This window comes from Microchirus variegatus, assembly GCF_963457635.1.
Source record: "Microchirus variegatus genome assembly, chromosome: 16".
NCBI classification, from domain to species: Eukaryota; Metazoa; Chordata; class Actinopteri; order Pleuronectiformes; family Soleidae; genus Microchirus; species Microchirus variegatus.
This window is the reverse complement of record NC_139817.1, coordinates 21439811-21454303: the sequence shown is the minus strand read 5'-3', so window position 1 is coordinate 21454303 and position 14493 is coordinate 21439811. Positions and strand designations below refer to the sequence as shown.

At 39.2% G+C, this 14493-nt stretch overlaps 1 protein-coding gene across 1 annotated transcript; it reads left to right on the top strand.

Moving 5' to 3' along the window:
• Nucleotides 1-2421: 2421 nt before the first annotated feature.
• LOC310938068 (serine/threonine-protein kinase ULK1-like) lies at nt 2422-13442 on the top strand. The gene is made up of 27 exons (XM_083902469.1): nt 2422-2769; nt 2861-2953; nt 3044-3085; nt 3888-3920; nt 4025-4061; nt 5274-5447; nt 5528-5601; nt 5684-5785; nt 6646-6704; nt 8083-8165; nt 8248-8298; nt 8395-8483; nt 8628-8784; nt 8909-8969; nt 9129-9230; nt 9386-9499; nt 9590-9681; nt 9866-9960; nt 10089-10204; nt 10378-10490; nt 10826-10954; nt 11152-11279; nt 11397-11572; nt 11676-11794; nt 11918-12075; nt 12173-12308; nt 12414-13442. Exons 1-27 carry the CDS (start codon nt 2680-2682, stop codon nt 12467-12469), a joined length of 2679 nt encoding a protein of 892 aa, XP_083758595.1. The 5' UTR covers nt 2422-2679; the 3' UTR covers nt 12470-13442.
• Nucleotides 13443-14493: the final 1051 nt, after the last annotated feature.

Genomic DNA, 14493 nt, shown 5'->3' with positions numbered 1-14493 from the left:
TGAGAAAAGACGACGGTTGACTTGAACTGGTTGTATTTAAATGAATTAAAGGTGCATTATGTAATGAATCTAAATCAACTGGCCATAAAATCCTCCTAATATGTCACAGAGACTCAGGAATAATGTTCATATAACAAACTGAACTCACCAACAACAACAGTACAGCCAAAATATTAGCATTAAAAAAAATATTTTGCAGGCGGCAAATCATGTTTTGGCATGTGGCGCCACCTACCGCCGTCTACGATCATTGCAGTCAGTAGAGTCTCAGCTACCGAGCAAACACGGGTTGCCAGTTGCGTCAGAAAACGAAACCTAAAAGACCTTTGTATTTTGAATTTGAATGTAGTAACCGTTTTTGGCCACATTCTTACATATGGCGCCTTTAAGTCTGTTCCAAATAAAATAAACACGTTATATATAAAGAGAAATCTGCTTACTTTAGTTTGATTTAACATAAAACATTTAGGTTTTAAGTTGATCTTTTTTTCATTGAGTCTCCAGACCAGCACTTCTAAATCTCTATTCTAAAAAACAATGTATTGTCAAAGCGACTGTTTCCTCCTATTTCCATGTGCTCAAACCTCATAATCTGAGATTACCATAAGCAGTGATCATCTGGACAGAAAGGAAAACAAACTTATTTTCGAAAAAAATATATTATTTTGACATTGACAGTGAGTCTCACACAGTAAAGCAGTACAATGCTGTTAACATTTGAGATGATAATGAGTGCAGTATTTTCAGAGCTAAAAGAAAAGGAATAAAATATAGTGTTATGGTGTATTTCTTTCATCAGATGTGTTTATCAACACAAAGGTAGAACACAAATTAACGACATTATAATAAATAAAGTATTGGTGAATTAGAGGCTATGTATTTCTGATAATAAGTATTTATTTATTTGTGATTCTGAGTTTGTTCTGGTGTTTCCTGTTTAGTGCCAAAGCTCAAAAATCAGTGTTTGAGTATTTCTTGTCCTGAGATGAAGTGACTGGTATATTTAGATTTGCAGTATACCTCACTTCCTGATAAAGCTGTGCTATGCTGTGCTTTGAGGAATAGTCAATACTGGTTGTGTTTTGGACACACTTCTGTGAACTTAATATGTTTCTGTTGCTTATTTCTTTCACGTTTTTCATATTTTTTATTGTACAATTGCATATGGAATCTGTTCTACGACAGAGGGACTCCAGGTTGTTGCTTTTTTCTTAACATACTGTGAGAAGAGAGGGAGTTTTTCAAAAATGTTCCATGGATTTTACACTGTACCAACATGACGTTTCCTGAGACAGGATTTACTGTAAGTCACTCTGTGCTCACTTGTCTGTCAGATTTGAAGCTAAATATTTGACTATGTCTACGCTTGTATATGGCCTTCATTGATTGTTGTCTCATGGTACTATGGTTTAATGCTTTCAGTTATCTTTATTAAAAAAAAAGACTTTATGACAAGAAGTCTGTCAGTGTCAAGGCATGATTTTCCACCACCATGACTGCATTTTAAAGGACGATATAATGTATGATATTTGTTGAATACTTGTGAATTATATAATTATTAATCGGGGATGCAACTTAACTGATGGTACATACATTATAACGATCTTCAAACAGGGTCAATCAGAGTAGGCTATTTAATACTGACAGACAGCGCATGTGTTTCTGAACGTGAATGGCTGGTTGCTTCAGCTTGCGCTTGAAAATCTGTGAGCTTTTTTTTTACTTGCGGCGAAAGACGCACTGACAACATGACGTGTGATGGATTCAATGACAACTGGAAACTCGGGGTTTGAATTTGCACAACTGATCATTTTGGCATTAACAAATCAGTGGAGTTTGTGCCGAAATGTGGGTTGTTTTGAACACATCATAGACTGAAACAATATTTAAAAAAAGGAAAAAACACCCCCCCTTTTTTTTGACAAATCGTACCCACATATATATATATATACAGTATATATATATATATATGTATACGTAGATAGATAGATATGGAGGACGAGATCTAACATATCAATAAATAAATACAGGAATACAGAAATGTAGAAATAAATATAAGGCATTTATTTACATATGTATTTATTCCTGTATTTATTTATTTATTTATTTATTAATATGTCAGGCCTCATCCTCCATATACAGAGGGTGTATATATCTCCTTAAATGAGGTCAACCTAAAATACCGCAAAGCACTGATATAGAATGAAAAGCAGCTAAGTTTAGACGCGGTGGTGTGACTTTACGAAGTGTCCCTGAAGGCACCATCGCCAGAGGGCGCCTTGGTCTGCGCATGCGCACCACGCAGTCAGATATGAATAAGCAGCAGATGGTAGAAAGGTGAGGAAGAAGACAATAATATCTGAGCTGTAAACAAACACCGCGGAGCTGCTCTGCTGTCACTTTCTCGCCTGAGACTCACAAACCGCGGTCTCTTCTACAGTCAGCGTCGTTTCAGTGCGTTTATTAATTTATTTAACTTTTTTTTTAAACCTACGTTGTTTTATTGTTTTATATGCTGACGGAAAGTTGTTAATAGAAATGCTATGTTGCTGCACGGACGTGTATTGGGATTGTACGTGTGTTTCTGAGGGGAAACCAGGCTCTTGAACCAGTATTTCTTGGCTGTTTCTTTGTTTTTGTTTTTTTTTTGTTTTGTTTTTTTAATAATTATCATTATTCATGGAGACTGTTGGGAAGTTTGAGTTCAGCAGGAAAGACCTGATTGGCCACGGTGCCTTTGCGGTCGTGTTCAAGGGAAGACACAAAGAGGTAACGTTTATTTTTGAACCAAAGACAAAGCAGAATTTGAAGAGACAAAAATAACTTGCAAAAAAACCCTACAAAAACCTTCACCTTTCAGAGACGTAATCGTGAGGTTGCTGTGAAGTGTATCAACAAGAAAAACTTGGCCAAATCACAGGTTCTTCTTGGCAAAGAAATTAAAATATTGAAGGTAAAGGCATCACCATTAATGCAGTTTTTGTTGTTATTATTATTGTTATTATTGTTATTTAGTAAAATGCTGTTCTTTCACTTCCTTCAGGAACTCAAGCATGAAAACATTGTCAGTCTACTTGACTACCAGGTAAGAGTCCACATGGTAACACGTGTGCAGTACTGTCATGTAGACACTGGGTGTTGGGATGGATATTGTAGTTTTTTTTCCCCTGAACTGGAGCTGAAGCTACATTTTTAACATACATGCATGTGTTTGTGTGCTTCCCTCTCACCACACTGACACCTGCCAGACATGGACGTACCTTTTCTGACAGATGGCAGGACGGTGCAGCTGGCTAAACAATGGGGGTTTCAAACGTAGAGCAGCAGGTGTCCCAGCAGGCACAAACAACACATGGGGGGATAGTGACTTTAATTTGAGATGGTCTTAATTCACCTGGTACCAGAATAACCCCTGCTCTCTGGAGCCATATGGTGTTTTTATAAGACAGTAATGGTGGTAAATGCCAATATAATGTTTCACTCTGATATGCAGCTTTGTGATAGCTTTGTGATGCAAAAGACAAACAGGATACAACTTGTTCGTCTGCATCAACTTTCCTTTCAAATCAGGTGGGAATGACACCCTAAACTTCTCACCCTCTTCCCAACCCGGAGACTATTTCCAAAGGTGTCACACTGGGTGTAAAAATAGAGCGGGATTGTTTGGAGTTGGAGCGTACAGGCAGGAGAAGCTCGAGCTCATGAATTAACTGCTACATTTCAAGTGCTGCTGGTTAAGAGCCAAAACAGTCCACTCATGACACAGTGTCACATGGTGCACGGCAACAAAAACATAGATCAATCATTCATAAATTCATCAGTGGCATGTTGTTTATTGTCACTTATTGTGTATCTGTTAATATGCAGTTACTTTATCTTTTCAATAGGAAATGGGGGGATGTGTGTATCTTGTCATGGAGGTGAGTTGTAATAGAACAGTTAAAAGCTGCTCTGTTTTCATATACAGTTTGTGAATTATACATTTATTATACACATATATGTTTTTTCTGTCTTGTCTTCCCAGTACTGCAATGGAGGCGACCTGGCAGAGTACCTTCACTGTAAGTAGAGCTTAATATAGTTAGTAGCTCACTACAGTACATTTTTCCATTCCACTCCTCAATGTTACAAGAGCGTGTCACTTTCACACTTCATCAGCTGTAAACATGTGTGGAGCGGCTTACTCAACCAGCAGCTTGAGGGGAATAATAGGATTTTGCCAGCACAATCACACATTTCAGGTTTCAGGTCATGTCAGTGGGTAACTTGTCACTAATGCTCTCTAAGTACTTTGCCCAGATACAATTAATTCCCCTCATCCTGTTCTGGGATTACATTTGTTCTGTTTCCCTGCAAATTATCAGATTAATGCTGAAACTTGGTCACACTACAAATGTAACTCCACCAAACCCTTGTGTCTGTGATGACCAGTTAAGGGGATGGAGTTGATTTTTCACAGCCTAAATATACTTTCTTTACTTGTCTTTAAATGCAAGTGCAGTGTAATGCTTTGCTGCCGCCATCTCTTATTTTGTAGACTGACCCATTCTGTGTCAATGCCAAGACACATCCAACTGTTTGCAACACAACACTCAGTCACACTTGGCTCACAGATTCCCTGAGCACCCACATGACCTCACCCATCTGTCACTCACTTGTCCTGGTGGAAAAATACTGTCGTCAGAAACACACTGGATGTACCAGGAAGGGGGGGGGGGGGTCACTAAGATGCAAGCCAAAACAAGCCTCGTCATAAACAAAATTCTCCTCCGTGAAGACTGACAGCAGCATCTTCACCTCAGGTTGTTGTGGAGTGGCAACTAGTTTAATGTTTTGTTATTTGGTGCACAAAATGTCACAAAATTAGCTGACGTATGCAATTAGTTTATGTCGTTTCACAAACTTCCCACAAATCGAAGTTAATAATGTGATCAATAATCTGATTTTAGAGACTGATGTCTGTAAATATAATAATTATAATAATAACAACAATAACAATCATATTCCTTATATTCCTTCGAAATCCTTATATGTCTATTGTACAATACATTGTTTTATTGCGACAGATACTATTTTTCATAGCGATGTAGTGGCTTCTTCAAAACTTCAACTTTCACAAAATCATGTTTTCTTTGTATACTTGGTTTGCGCTGAGCCGACTTTTTTCACTCTTTTGCCGTGGCGGGCGATATGTGTGTGTGTATATATATGTACTGCCATGTTGACGCTCTCTCCTGTATCATCTAAATTAGTTTCCTCCCTCTGATCTACAGCCAAAGGCACGTTAAGCGAGGACACCATCCGTGTGTTCCTGCAGCAGATTGCTCAGGCCATGAAGGTCCTGCGGAGCAAAGGAATCCTCCACAGAGACCTCAAGCCCCAGAATATCTTGCTTTGTCACCCTGAGGGCCGCAGGTCCACTTCCATCAACACCTACATTAAGATAGGTAATGGACCTCCCATCCTCCAACACAAACAATGCACACATCTGCTTTCCAATCCTCACCTCCTTTGTCTCACCCTGTAGCTGACTTTGGGTTTGCACGTCATCTCCAGACAGACACTATGGCAGCCACACTGTGTGGCTCTCCCATGTACATGGTGAGCATTAAAGGTCTCTTACTCCCACAGAGTGTAATGTCCTCATGTGTCTAACCTGTAAGCTGTGTTTGTCTGGTGATAGGCTCCTGAGGTCATCACGTCCCAGACCTATGATGCAAAGGCTGATCTGTGGAGCATAGGCACCATTGTGTACCAGTGTTTGACGGGGAAAGCACCATTTCATGTGAGTTTCACTTGAAAGCACATTGACGCAGATGCAAATTATCACTCCTTTTATTCATATTTAGCAGAATATATTTAAACACACAAATAATCAGATACCTTTCGCAATACAGCATGGTCCACAACTGTTGAAACCACCTGTCTGCTGGGTGACACTCACTGATATCTGCTGTGTGAACAGCTTGACCACTTGTTAGGACATAGCCTTGTTTACAGAGAAGCCACAGGGAGTGCCAGGAAATGGCTGCGAGCCAGTTCTCTGAACCTAGCGTAAATATTGTTTCACAACACTTAGTATTACTTTCTACCGTTCACGTGGTTGCTGAGATGAAACCGTGAGACGGTTGTTTGCAGATCACATGAGCTGTGATTTTTATGTATACACACGTGCAAATGTTCTTTTCTTCCCGATTTGTCAGTTTTTCCATTTCCATTTTTCTTGTGCCTTTGCAGTAAAAGAAGAGCAAACATTGTGTCGTTCGAACTTTTGTACCTGAGGTTATTTATGTAGCGTGCCTGTATTTTTTCCTTGAAAGCATTTTCTCTGCAAACGATAGGGAGGACTGACTTCTATTTTGGCGAGGCAGGTCAGTGAGTTGAGATCAGTCCAAGGGTCAGAGTGAGGTTAACTTTGCCCTGAGTGGGATCATTAAACACCAGCGTATTTTGCTGTTTCTTGGCAAAAGTAGATTTTTATAGTTGCAATGATGTTGGTGAATAAATATTCAAACACATTCACAGTCAAATTTATTTAAAGGCTTGTGCATGTGAATAGTCATTTACAAGTGTGTGTGTGTGTGTGTGTGTGTGTGTGTGTGTGTGTGTGTGTGTGTGTGTGTGTGTGTGTGTGTGTGTGTCTAGGCCAGCACACCACAGGAGCTCCGTCTCTTCTATGAAAGCAACAGGACCCTGTTACCCAAGTGAGCTCTCTTTCACACGCACGCACACTGACATACATTCTTGTACATGATACTTACTGAGGACACTCATAGACGTAATGCTTTCCCCAGTTAGACATGTAAACTTCCTGAGCACATCCAGCTGTCCTAGTTGTTAATGGTAATCACTGGAGGGTGTTCAATGTCCAATCACTGGCCCTGGCCAATCACCATTTTTCGGACTTACGGAGCCTGAGTGCCAACAAGGAGCTTCCCAGTGAGATACAACAATCTCTCCCACCATCAGAAACAGCCCCTGGCACCCTACTTTATTCCAATCAAGTATAAGGTTTAAAACCAGGAACTGCTGCTTCTTGGTAAAAATGTAAAGATGGACATGCAGCAGGTCCCCCTCTCTGCCCCACTGAGCTAACAGGATCGTTGGGGCGAGTTTTCCTAAAGCACCCTCACTTACTGTGCCTTATTATACACACAACACATACATACACACATACTGTATCTGTGCACTTCAAAAGCATATTACACAGAAAGATGATGAGTGTTAACAGGTATTAGAGGCCTGTTATGTGCAGATCTTATCTTCTCTACTCTCAGAGTGTGATGTCTGTGCTAGTGCTGATGACATTAATGATTAATTAATGACCGTTAACATTGTAGATGCAAATATATGAGCACCAAATTCATACCATTCACGTGATTCACAGCATCCCTCGTATCTGTGCTGTATTTCTCCTCAATTTGTGTTGTGAAACTGTCTCTGCCTTCATATTTATATTATATTAGATTCATAGTCAGATATCAAAGCTATTTCCAGTTGTTTTGAAGACTTAATATCTGATCCTCATTAATGTAGACATGGAAAGTGATCAAAGAGATTTATGGATTGTTTTCCCACAGTTTTCATGGTGTACTTTATCACCATCTGTGTGGCTCGCAGCCATACTTATCTGTTGCAATGATAAAGTTGGGTGATAAGCCAGGCCCTGTTTTTGTGTGGGGCGACATAGTTTGTTGTTTTTCTTACATACTATATATAACCTCCTCTGAGCTGCCAGTTAGTGGCCTGTACGGCTATCATTTTCCACATGACCCACATAGCTCAACACAGACATAACCCCACACACACACAGACATTTAATGTCTGCACTGACTCTGAGTATCATGATGCCCTGAGGTTTTGCACTGTAGCCATAAATTAAAATGAAAGTTTACATTATTACAACTAATTCTGAAGCGTTTGAAAAAACACTGAAGCAGCTAAATCACAGAACACAGAAATACTCTGGGCTATACATACTATACATTACACTCCATAAAACCTGGGTCAGTGTTTTCAATTCTTTTTTCACTATTTATATCAATAGCATTGCTATAACTGGGAACCTTTGTATTTTCCCAGAGTCCCAAAGGAGACTTCTGGTCACCTCAGACACCTCCTGATGGGTCTGCTGCAGAGGAATCCTCAGGAAAGGATGAGCTTTGGTAATCTCCTGCCTTCTTCTAACATTCAGAGCCCCTTTGGTTTTACAAAGCTTCTCTTACATTTTAATCTTTACATTTGCAGATGAGTTTTTCCACCATCCTTTCCTGGAGACATGCTCAGCCACAAAGAAATGTAGGTAGTTTTTTTTTTTTAGTTCGTTTAGATATCTGTCAACATCTATCATTAGAGATGATATAAACAGGATCCTAAAAAACACATTTTTGACAGGCTCTCCAGTTCACATGTTCTCCTACCCAAGTTCAGGCTCAGGCAGTTCTTCCAGCAGCTCCTCTACTTCCCACCAGGTTTCACCGGAAGTACGTACTATTTTCGCTTGTTGGATTGAGCAAAACCCACTTGAATAAAGGAGTGAAATGTACATGTCATACTAAACAAATCTTGTTGTATGTCTGTATCCCTGACATTCCTCATAGTTAAACCTTTGTCTTTTACTGCCGCAGCATTCCGATGCAGAGTTCCAGCAACTCCAGCCCAAAGAACTTTACTCCCCAACACTAAACACAGCTGGCTTCTTGGAGAAAGACACAGCCAATCAAGAATGTAGGAACACATCATCTTACACAGAGGACTACGTCATGGTCCCTGCCAAGTTTCCCAGTAAGACATCTGAGCTTCACACTCAGTCACTCTGTTTACATTTTTTATTTTTTATTTTTTTACTTAACAGCAGCCTTAATGTTCGTTTTTTGTTGAACTTTGACTGTGCGTTATTCCTATGTAGATGAGTGCACCTGTGATGTGGATGTTGTGTCCCCCATCGAAAGTTGCCTTATATACAGTGGGTAAGTCATACACAAACCTATACATTTTAACACAAAATTTGTCATTTCCAGTCAGTTTTTTTTTTTCAGTGATAGTTGATAAACAGTTATGTTTTTTTTGCATGAACTAACATATTTATGCCTGAAATATCACATTTAATTAATGTATGGTCTCTTCAGGTCCCCACCAGTAGCAGAAAGAGATCCCAGGTCAATGGAAAGGACACTTCTGCCCTCTCCCCCACCAAACTCCCCCTCCAAGCCTGTCAGAGACCTGCACAGGTATATATATAGATTGGTGGGTCAGTGGTGGAAGTGTTCCAAGATAGATTTATGATGAAATTGAGCATAAACAGTGCTTTAAAACAAGTTAATTTACTATAAATGGTGCTCCCTGCTCCAATCCGATTCCTTGGCATCTTCTTTTCTTCATGCAGCAAGCCTGCTGGATTTGGTGGCCACTCTGTGCCCATTCCTGTCCCAACACAGATCCAGAACTACCAGCGTATGGAAGAGAACTTGCAACCTGTGGGCTTGCACGGCTCTCCCAGGCATGTAGAGGCACCCAATCCCTGCATCCATTCTACCTGTTTGTTGTTATTCGCTTGTATTTGTGTCTAACTATGTCTCTTATCATTCAGGATCACACTGTGCTGTAAAGAAGCAGGTTCAGGGTTTAATTCCCCAAGTTCAGCAGCAGGAGGAGCCCTGCTAGAGCCATGCTCCCCACGAGGTAGGAGAATCTTAGTTGACTATTCTTGACATCATAAACACAACTTTCTTCATATAACTGCAACTTTAAAAATGGAAGTTGTGTAAGTGTGAGCCTAAACATGCAAGTGTTCCAGAACTTCATAAACAAGCTTAAATCACCGGTTATCCTAATAATTTAACATCTCTAATTTTCTATTTTCCAGTTGGAAGTATCCCAAAGAGTTCAGAGCAGATTCTCCCTCTCAGTACAAGAACTGGCCTCACCAGCTCCCCCAGTATCCTGAATGTAACCTCTGAGGTCAGCTTCTACAACATCTATATTGTGATATCATCTGTGTATAGCTGTCACTGTCTTCATTTAAAGAGTAACTTCTGATAACTTAACTGTACATGCCAGTGATTACAGTTTAATTTGTGTTTCAAAAGCAAGTTTATTCAAAAGAAACGATGACAGTCCCACACCTGCAGGTCTTTGACCCATCTGGTGCTCCTCAGACCGACCACAGTAGCAAATATGCTAATAAGAGGGGGCCCTTTAAAAGGTAAGAATATCATCAAGAGTATCATTAAATATAACAATTACTTTCAGTAACAACATTACAAACAAGATGTGCCATTGTACACCTGAAGATGCTACACTGTACTGAAGATGTATGTATAATTATTATTAAATGAACATTATTGAATACTCACGATGGTGTTTATTATATCGAAGGTCCAGAGCACTGAGCACAGGCATGTTGTCAGAAATGCTGCTCAGGGCGGCCTTTGGAGCTGAAGATGGAAGTGATGAGAGCCTTCACAGTGAGAAAGGCATGGATATAACAGGTACAACTGCAAACAGGACCAGTCCTGTTTCTGCTGACAGTGTTTATCTTTGACCTGTATTTAAGCTGTTGTTGTGTGTTGTGACATAAACATATATTTATATATATAAAAAAAATATAGCTTTGTATCCACAGTTCAAAATAATGTGAAACGAAGCTCACTCCTATTTTTGGTGGTAAGGTGAAGTAAACAGTGCATATAAAACACTTATTTTGAAATAGCTGCTGCAGTGACCACATTCATTTGCATTTCGAGGGCTGTGCTGTAATTTGACTACATTTCCAAAGCTGTCAGAGGACGACGTTCGACCTAAACTGTACTTTGTGTTCCTACAGTTCCACCTAGTGGTTGTAACAGAGGCTTTCAGTGCTCAAACAGCCCACCACCTGCAGTCTTCACTTCAGGTTGTCCATCTGAAGGAAATACTCCTCCTCCCGATTCCATGTTAAAAAGGAGGTTCTCAGGTTTGTGATGAAACTATAATGGATATGGACTTACTTATCACTGAGAGCTTCATACTTTTAGCTTTTGCATTTGGATTTTATAAATATCTGTTATAATTTCCGTGCCTTTAGACAGGGCTAATATTTAGCTACTATAGTAGTAGTTAGCTATACTGTATTGTTCTTTGAAAGTTAAACTGTATTTGTCTGAAATGCAGATTCTCCCAACTACTCAGCCTGGCTACATAGAGGAAGGCGCAGACACAGCGAGACTGATGTCATGGATGGCAGTCCACGCTGCGTGATAACTCGCCCTCCAGAGCTCGCTGAAGATACACTGATGGAGGTACAAATAACTGCCCCGATGAGACTTTCACATTAGTCTGCCAGGTTATTGGCAGAAAAAGCTTGTTGAACATGTTTGATCGTAAGTACCGATAGTTCTTGTTGTTTCTAATCACAGGAGGCCCACACAGATACCCTGAGTGAGCTGCGTTTCACCTGGGGATATGTCCACTGTATCATGGAACTGGCATCTTCTAAAAACCAGGGGCTGGATGCCATTATCAGTCCTGATGTTTCCTTTCTGGAGCAGAGCTTGGTGACAGATCAGATTAGCCTTCTAAGTAAAGAATGGAGGTGAGTGGCACGAAGCCTTATGCATTTTCCTGACATGCGCAGCATCTCGCTTCATTTACAGAGCTTTGTAAAACAACTTTTGTTTCGTATTTGCATATTTCAGCTATTCTGAGCAGTTAGTTTTGTACATGAAGGCTGAAGAGTTTCTATCATCAGCACTGCACACTGCTAAAGAGAACATTAAACATGGTCAACTCGTTCCCTCTGCTACTGTGAAACAAGGTGAGAACAGTTACCTCTGGTTGTGGGAATTTGAGTAGAATTGGGAATCAATGTTAACTTCAAGACAAAAATGAGTTCATATTTGCAAGAGTAATTCAATGTCTGCATATGTTTCCTGTGCAGTGATTAGGAAGCTGAATGAATTGTACAAGAGCTGTGTAACACACTGTCGCTCCCTCAACAATCGGCTGCAGACCTTCTTGCTTGACAAACAGAAGCTTATGGACCACTTCACTGGACTCACAGCGGAGAAGCTCATCTACAGCCACACTATGCACATGGTAAGGTCCCTCCAATCAGGTGCTATCAAATATACTGTATATAATTCAATATGCATGTTTTGTCTTAACCTAAATGTGTGTGTTTTGTTGCTCTCAGGTACAGGCTGCTGCTTTAGATGAGATGTTCCACTATGGCACAGAGTCAATCCAGCGCTACCAGAGAGCTCTTCTGTTATTGGAGGGTCTTTCCCGAATGATGACTGAACAAAAGGACATAGACAGTGTACATAAATGTGTGTGAAACTACTATGACACACAAGGCAACACATCTTAAGAACAGGTTTGCCATGTCATCTTTGATTCTGACCTCAATGTTTTCATCTCTATGTTTTCTATAGGTAAAGAGTGTATTGAGCGCCGCCTCTCCTCTCTGCAGACTGAACAGTATCCATGAACTATGCACTCACAGCCACTGGATTAACTTGCCTCGTCCACCTCCGCTTGACGTAGATGACGACTGTGATTACACACAAGCACTTTGATCTTTCTTCAGGGAAATGACCACTGGAGCATCTGCTCTTATCCCTAAGTCCAGTCTGTAATTTTACCTAAATGCACAGAAAAGACTGGAAATCCCGATGTATGCAGTTTTTTTTTATTGTATGAGCTGATTGTTTGATTTCTTTGATAAGGGAAATTAGTCAAAGTAGATTATTTGTTACATATCGTTAACCTCAGTTAGTTCTGTGTTTTGCACATCATAGAATCATCATATTAGCTGCTTTAAAATGTGTTGTACTTGAAAATGTTTAATGTGGTGGTGAAGTGGTTGCCTGACAGTCAGTGAGGCTGAGGTACTGTACGATCCAAAGTGTAGCCCAACCTATGGTATTGGATCCAGTCACCCTGCTACCCTGAACTGATAAGCAATATCACTAATGGATGGATGTACTTGAAACAAAGATTGTTTTTTATTATCTTTTTTATTTGCATGGTTCGTACAGTAAATCTTCACTAGCAAACAGGAGTCACAATATTCTGGATGAGATGACCAAATCGTGTCAGTGTGTAGCATTGTATGATAAAACTGCTTTTTGTACATGTGTCAGAATGCAAGATCATGTTCTTAGTCATGCGGTACTTAATGTGTCATTATGTGCATGCTCCATTGCTTATGCTGCTGTTTGTGTGAGTGTATACATGAGATGTTCATCTGTGCTAATTTTGACACTAGAAGTGTACGATTTGATTGATGTAAAATGTTTTCCTGTGAATTAATTTGTACCTGATTTCTGCCTGATAGGCCTACGTGACATTAGGTTCATTGTGTTGTGAAAATGTTTTCTAAATTCAATTGTGTAAGAATTTAACAAATGGTGTTTTCTACTTTTATCTTATGACTACCAGTCAAACTTGCCAAAATGAGTTGTTACACATAGAGATGAAAATAAATATTTATTGTTAAAATTGTGGGTTTTGGTTTTCTTATTATAATGTGCATATGACCTTATAATTACACATATTTTATAATAGTTTTGAAATATATATGTAGGACACAGACATACACAATAAATGATGTACAAAACCAATACAAGACTCAAAGCTGCAGGCAAATGCAGTCTGATTGGATCATGAAAACATCATTTATTGAACAATGTGTAAGCATGGATGTATTATACTTTAATAACATATAATGTTTTGTATTAGTTATTAATTATATTTAAAAAAATAATAATTAATTAGTTAATAATAACATATATGTGTGTGTGCATATATATGTATATATATATACATATATATATACACGTGTGTGTATATACATGTACATGCGTAAATATACATGTATATGCGTAAATATACATGTATATGCGTGTATATATACGTGTACATACGTATATATACATGTACATGCGTATATATACATATACGTGTAAGTGTACGTGTACATACGTATACATATGTACGTGTACATACGTATACATATGTACGTGTACATACGTATACATATGTACACGTACATATTTATGTGTACGTGTACATATGTGTGTATATATGTACGTGTACATACGTATATATATGTACGTGTACATACGTATATATATGTACGTGTACATACGTAAACATATGAGAATTTTTTTCCTCAGCAATTCCAAAGATCTTCAGTACTAATATTCCTTTCAGTCGTCTCTGCCAGCAAATGTAGTTATTATCAGTGTTCCAGACATATTGTCTGTCATTGTCCAATCAGAATCGTCAGATTCAAGTCACGTGTTATGGTTCCGCCTCTTCTGGGGCGATTTGACTGACGTGAAGAATCGCCCCAAAATGCTCCCATTGATTCTCACGTTAAAAACTTTTTTTTCGGAAAAACATACCCTCCAATGCATTTTTAATGAGGATTTATGTGCATGAACGTAACGTGCTTACGTCATATGCAAATTGAGCAAAGAGAGGAGGGGATAACTTCACTTCACTTCA

Excerpts from the sequence above, each read along its gene's own strand:
- LOC310938068 (XM_083902469.1), top strand. The coding sequence starts at position 2,680 with ATGGAGACTGTTGGGAAGTTTGAGTTCAGCAGGAAAGACCTGATTGGC. Across the intron at positions 3,086-3,887 it reads TCAGTCTACTTGACTACCAG|GAAATGGGGGGATGTGTGTA; the intron begins GTAAGAGTCCAC and ends TCTTTTCAATAG. Across the intron at positions 5,786-6,645 it reads CGGGGAAAGCACCATTTCAT|GCCAGCACACCACAGGAGCT; the intron begins GTGAGTTTCACT and ends GTGTGTGTCTAG.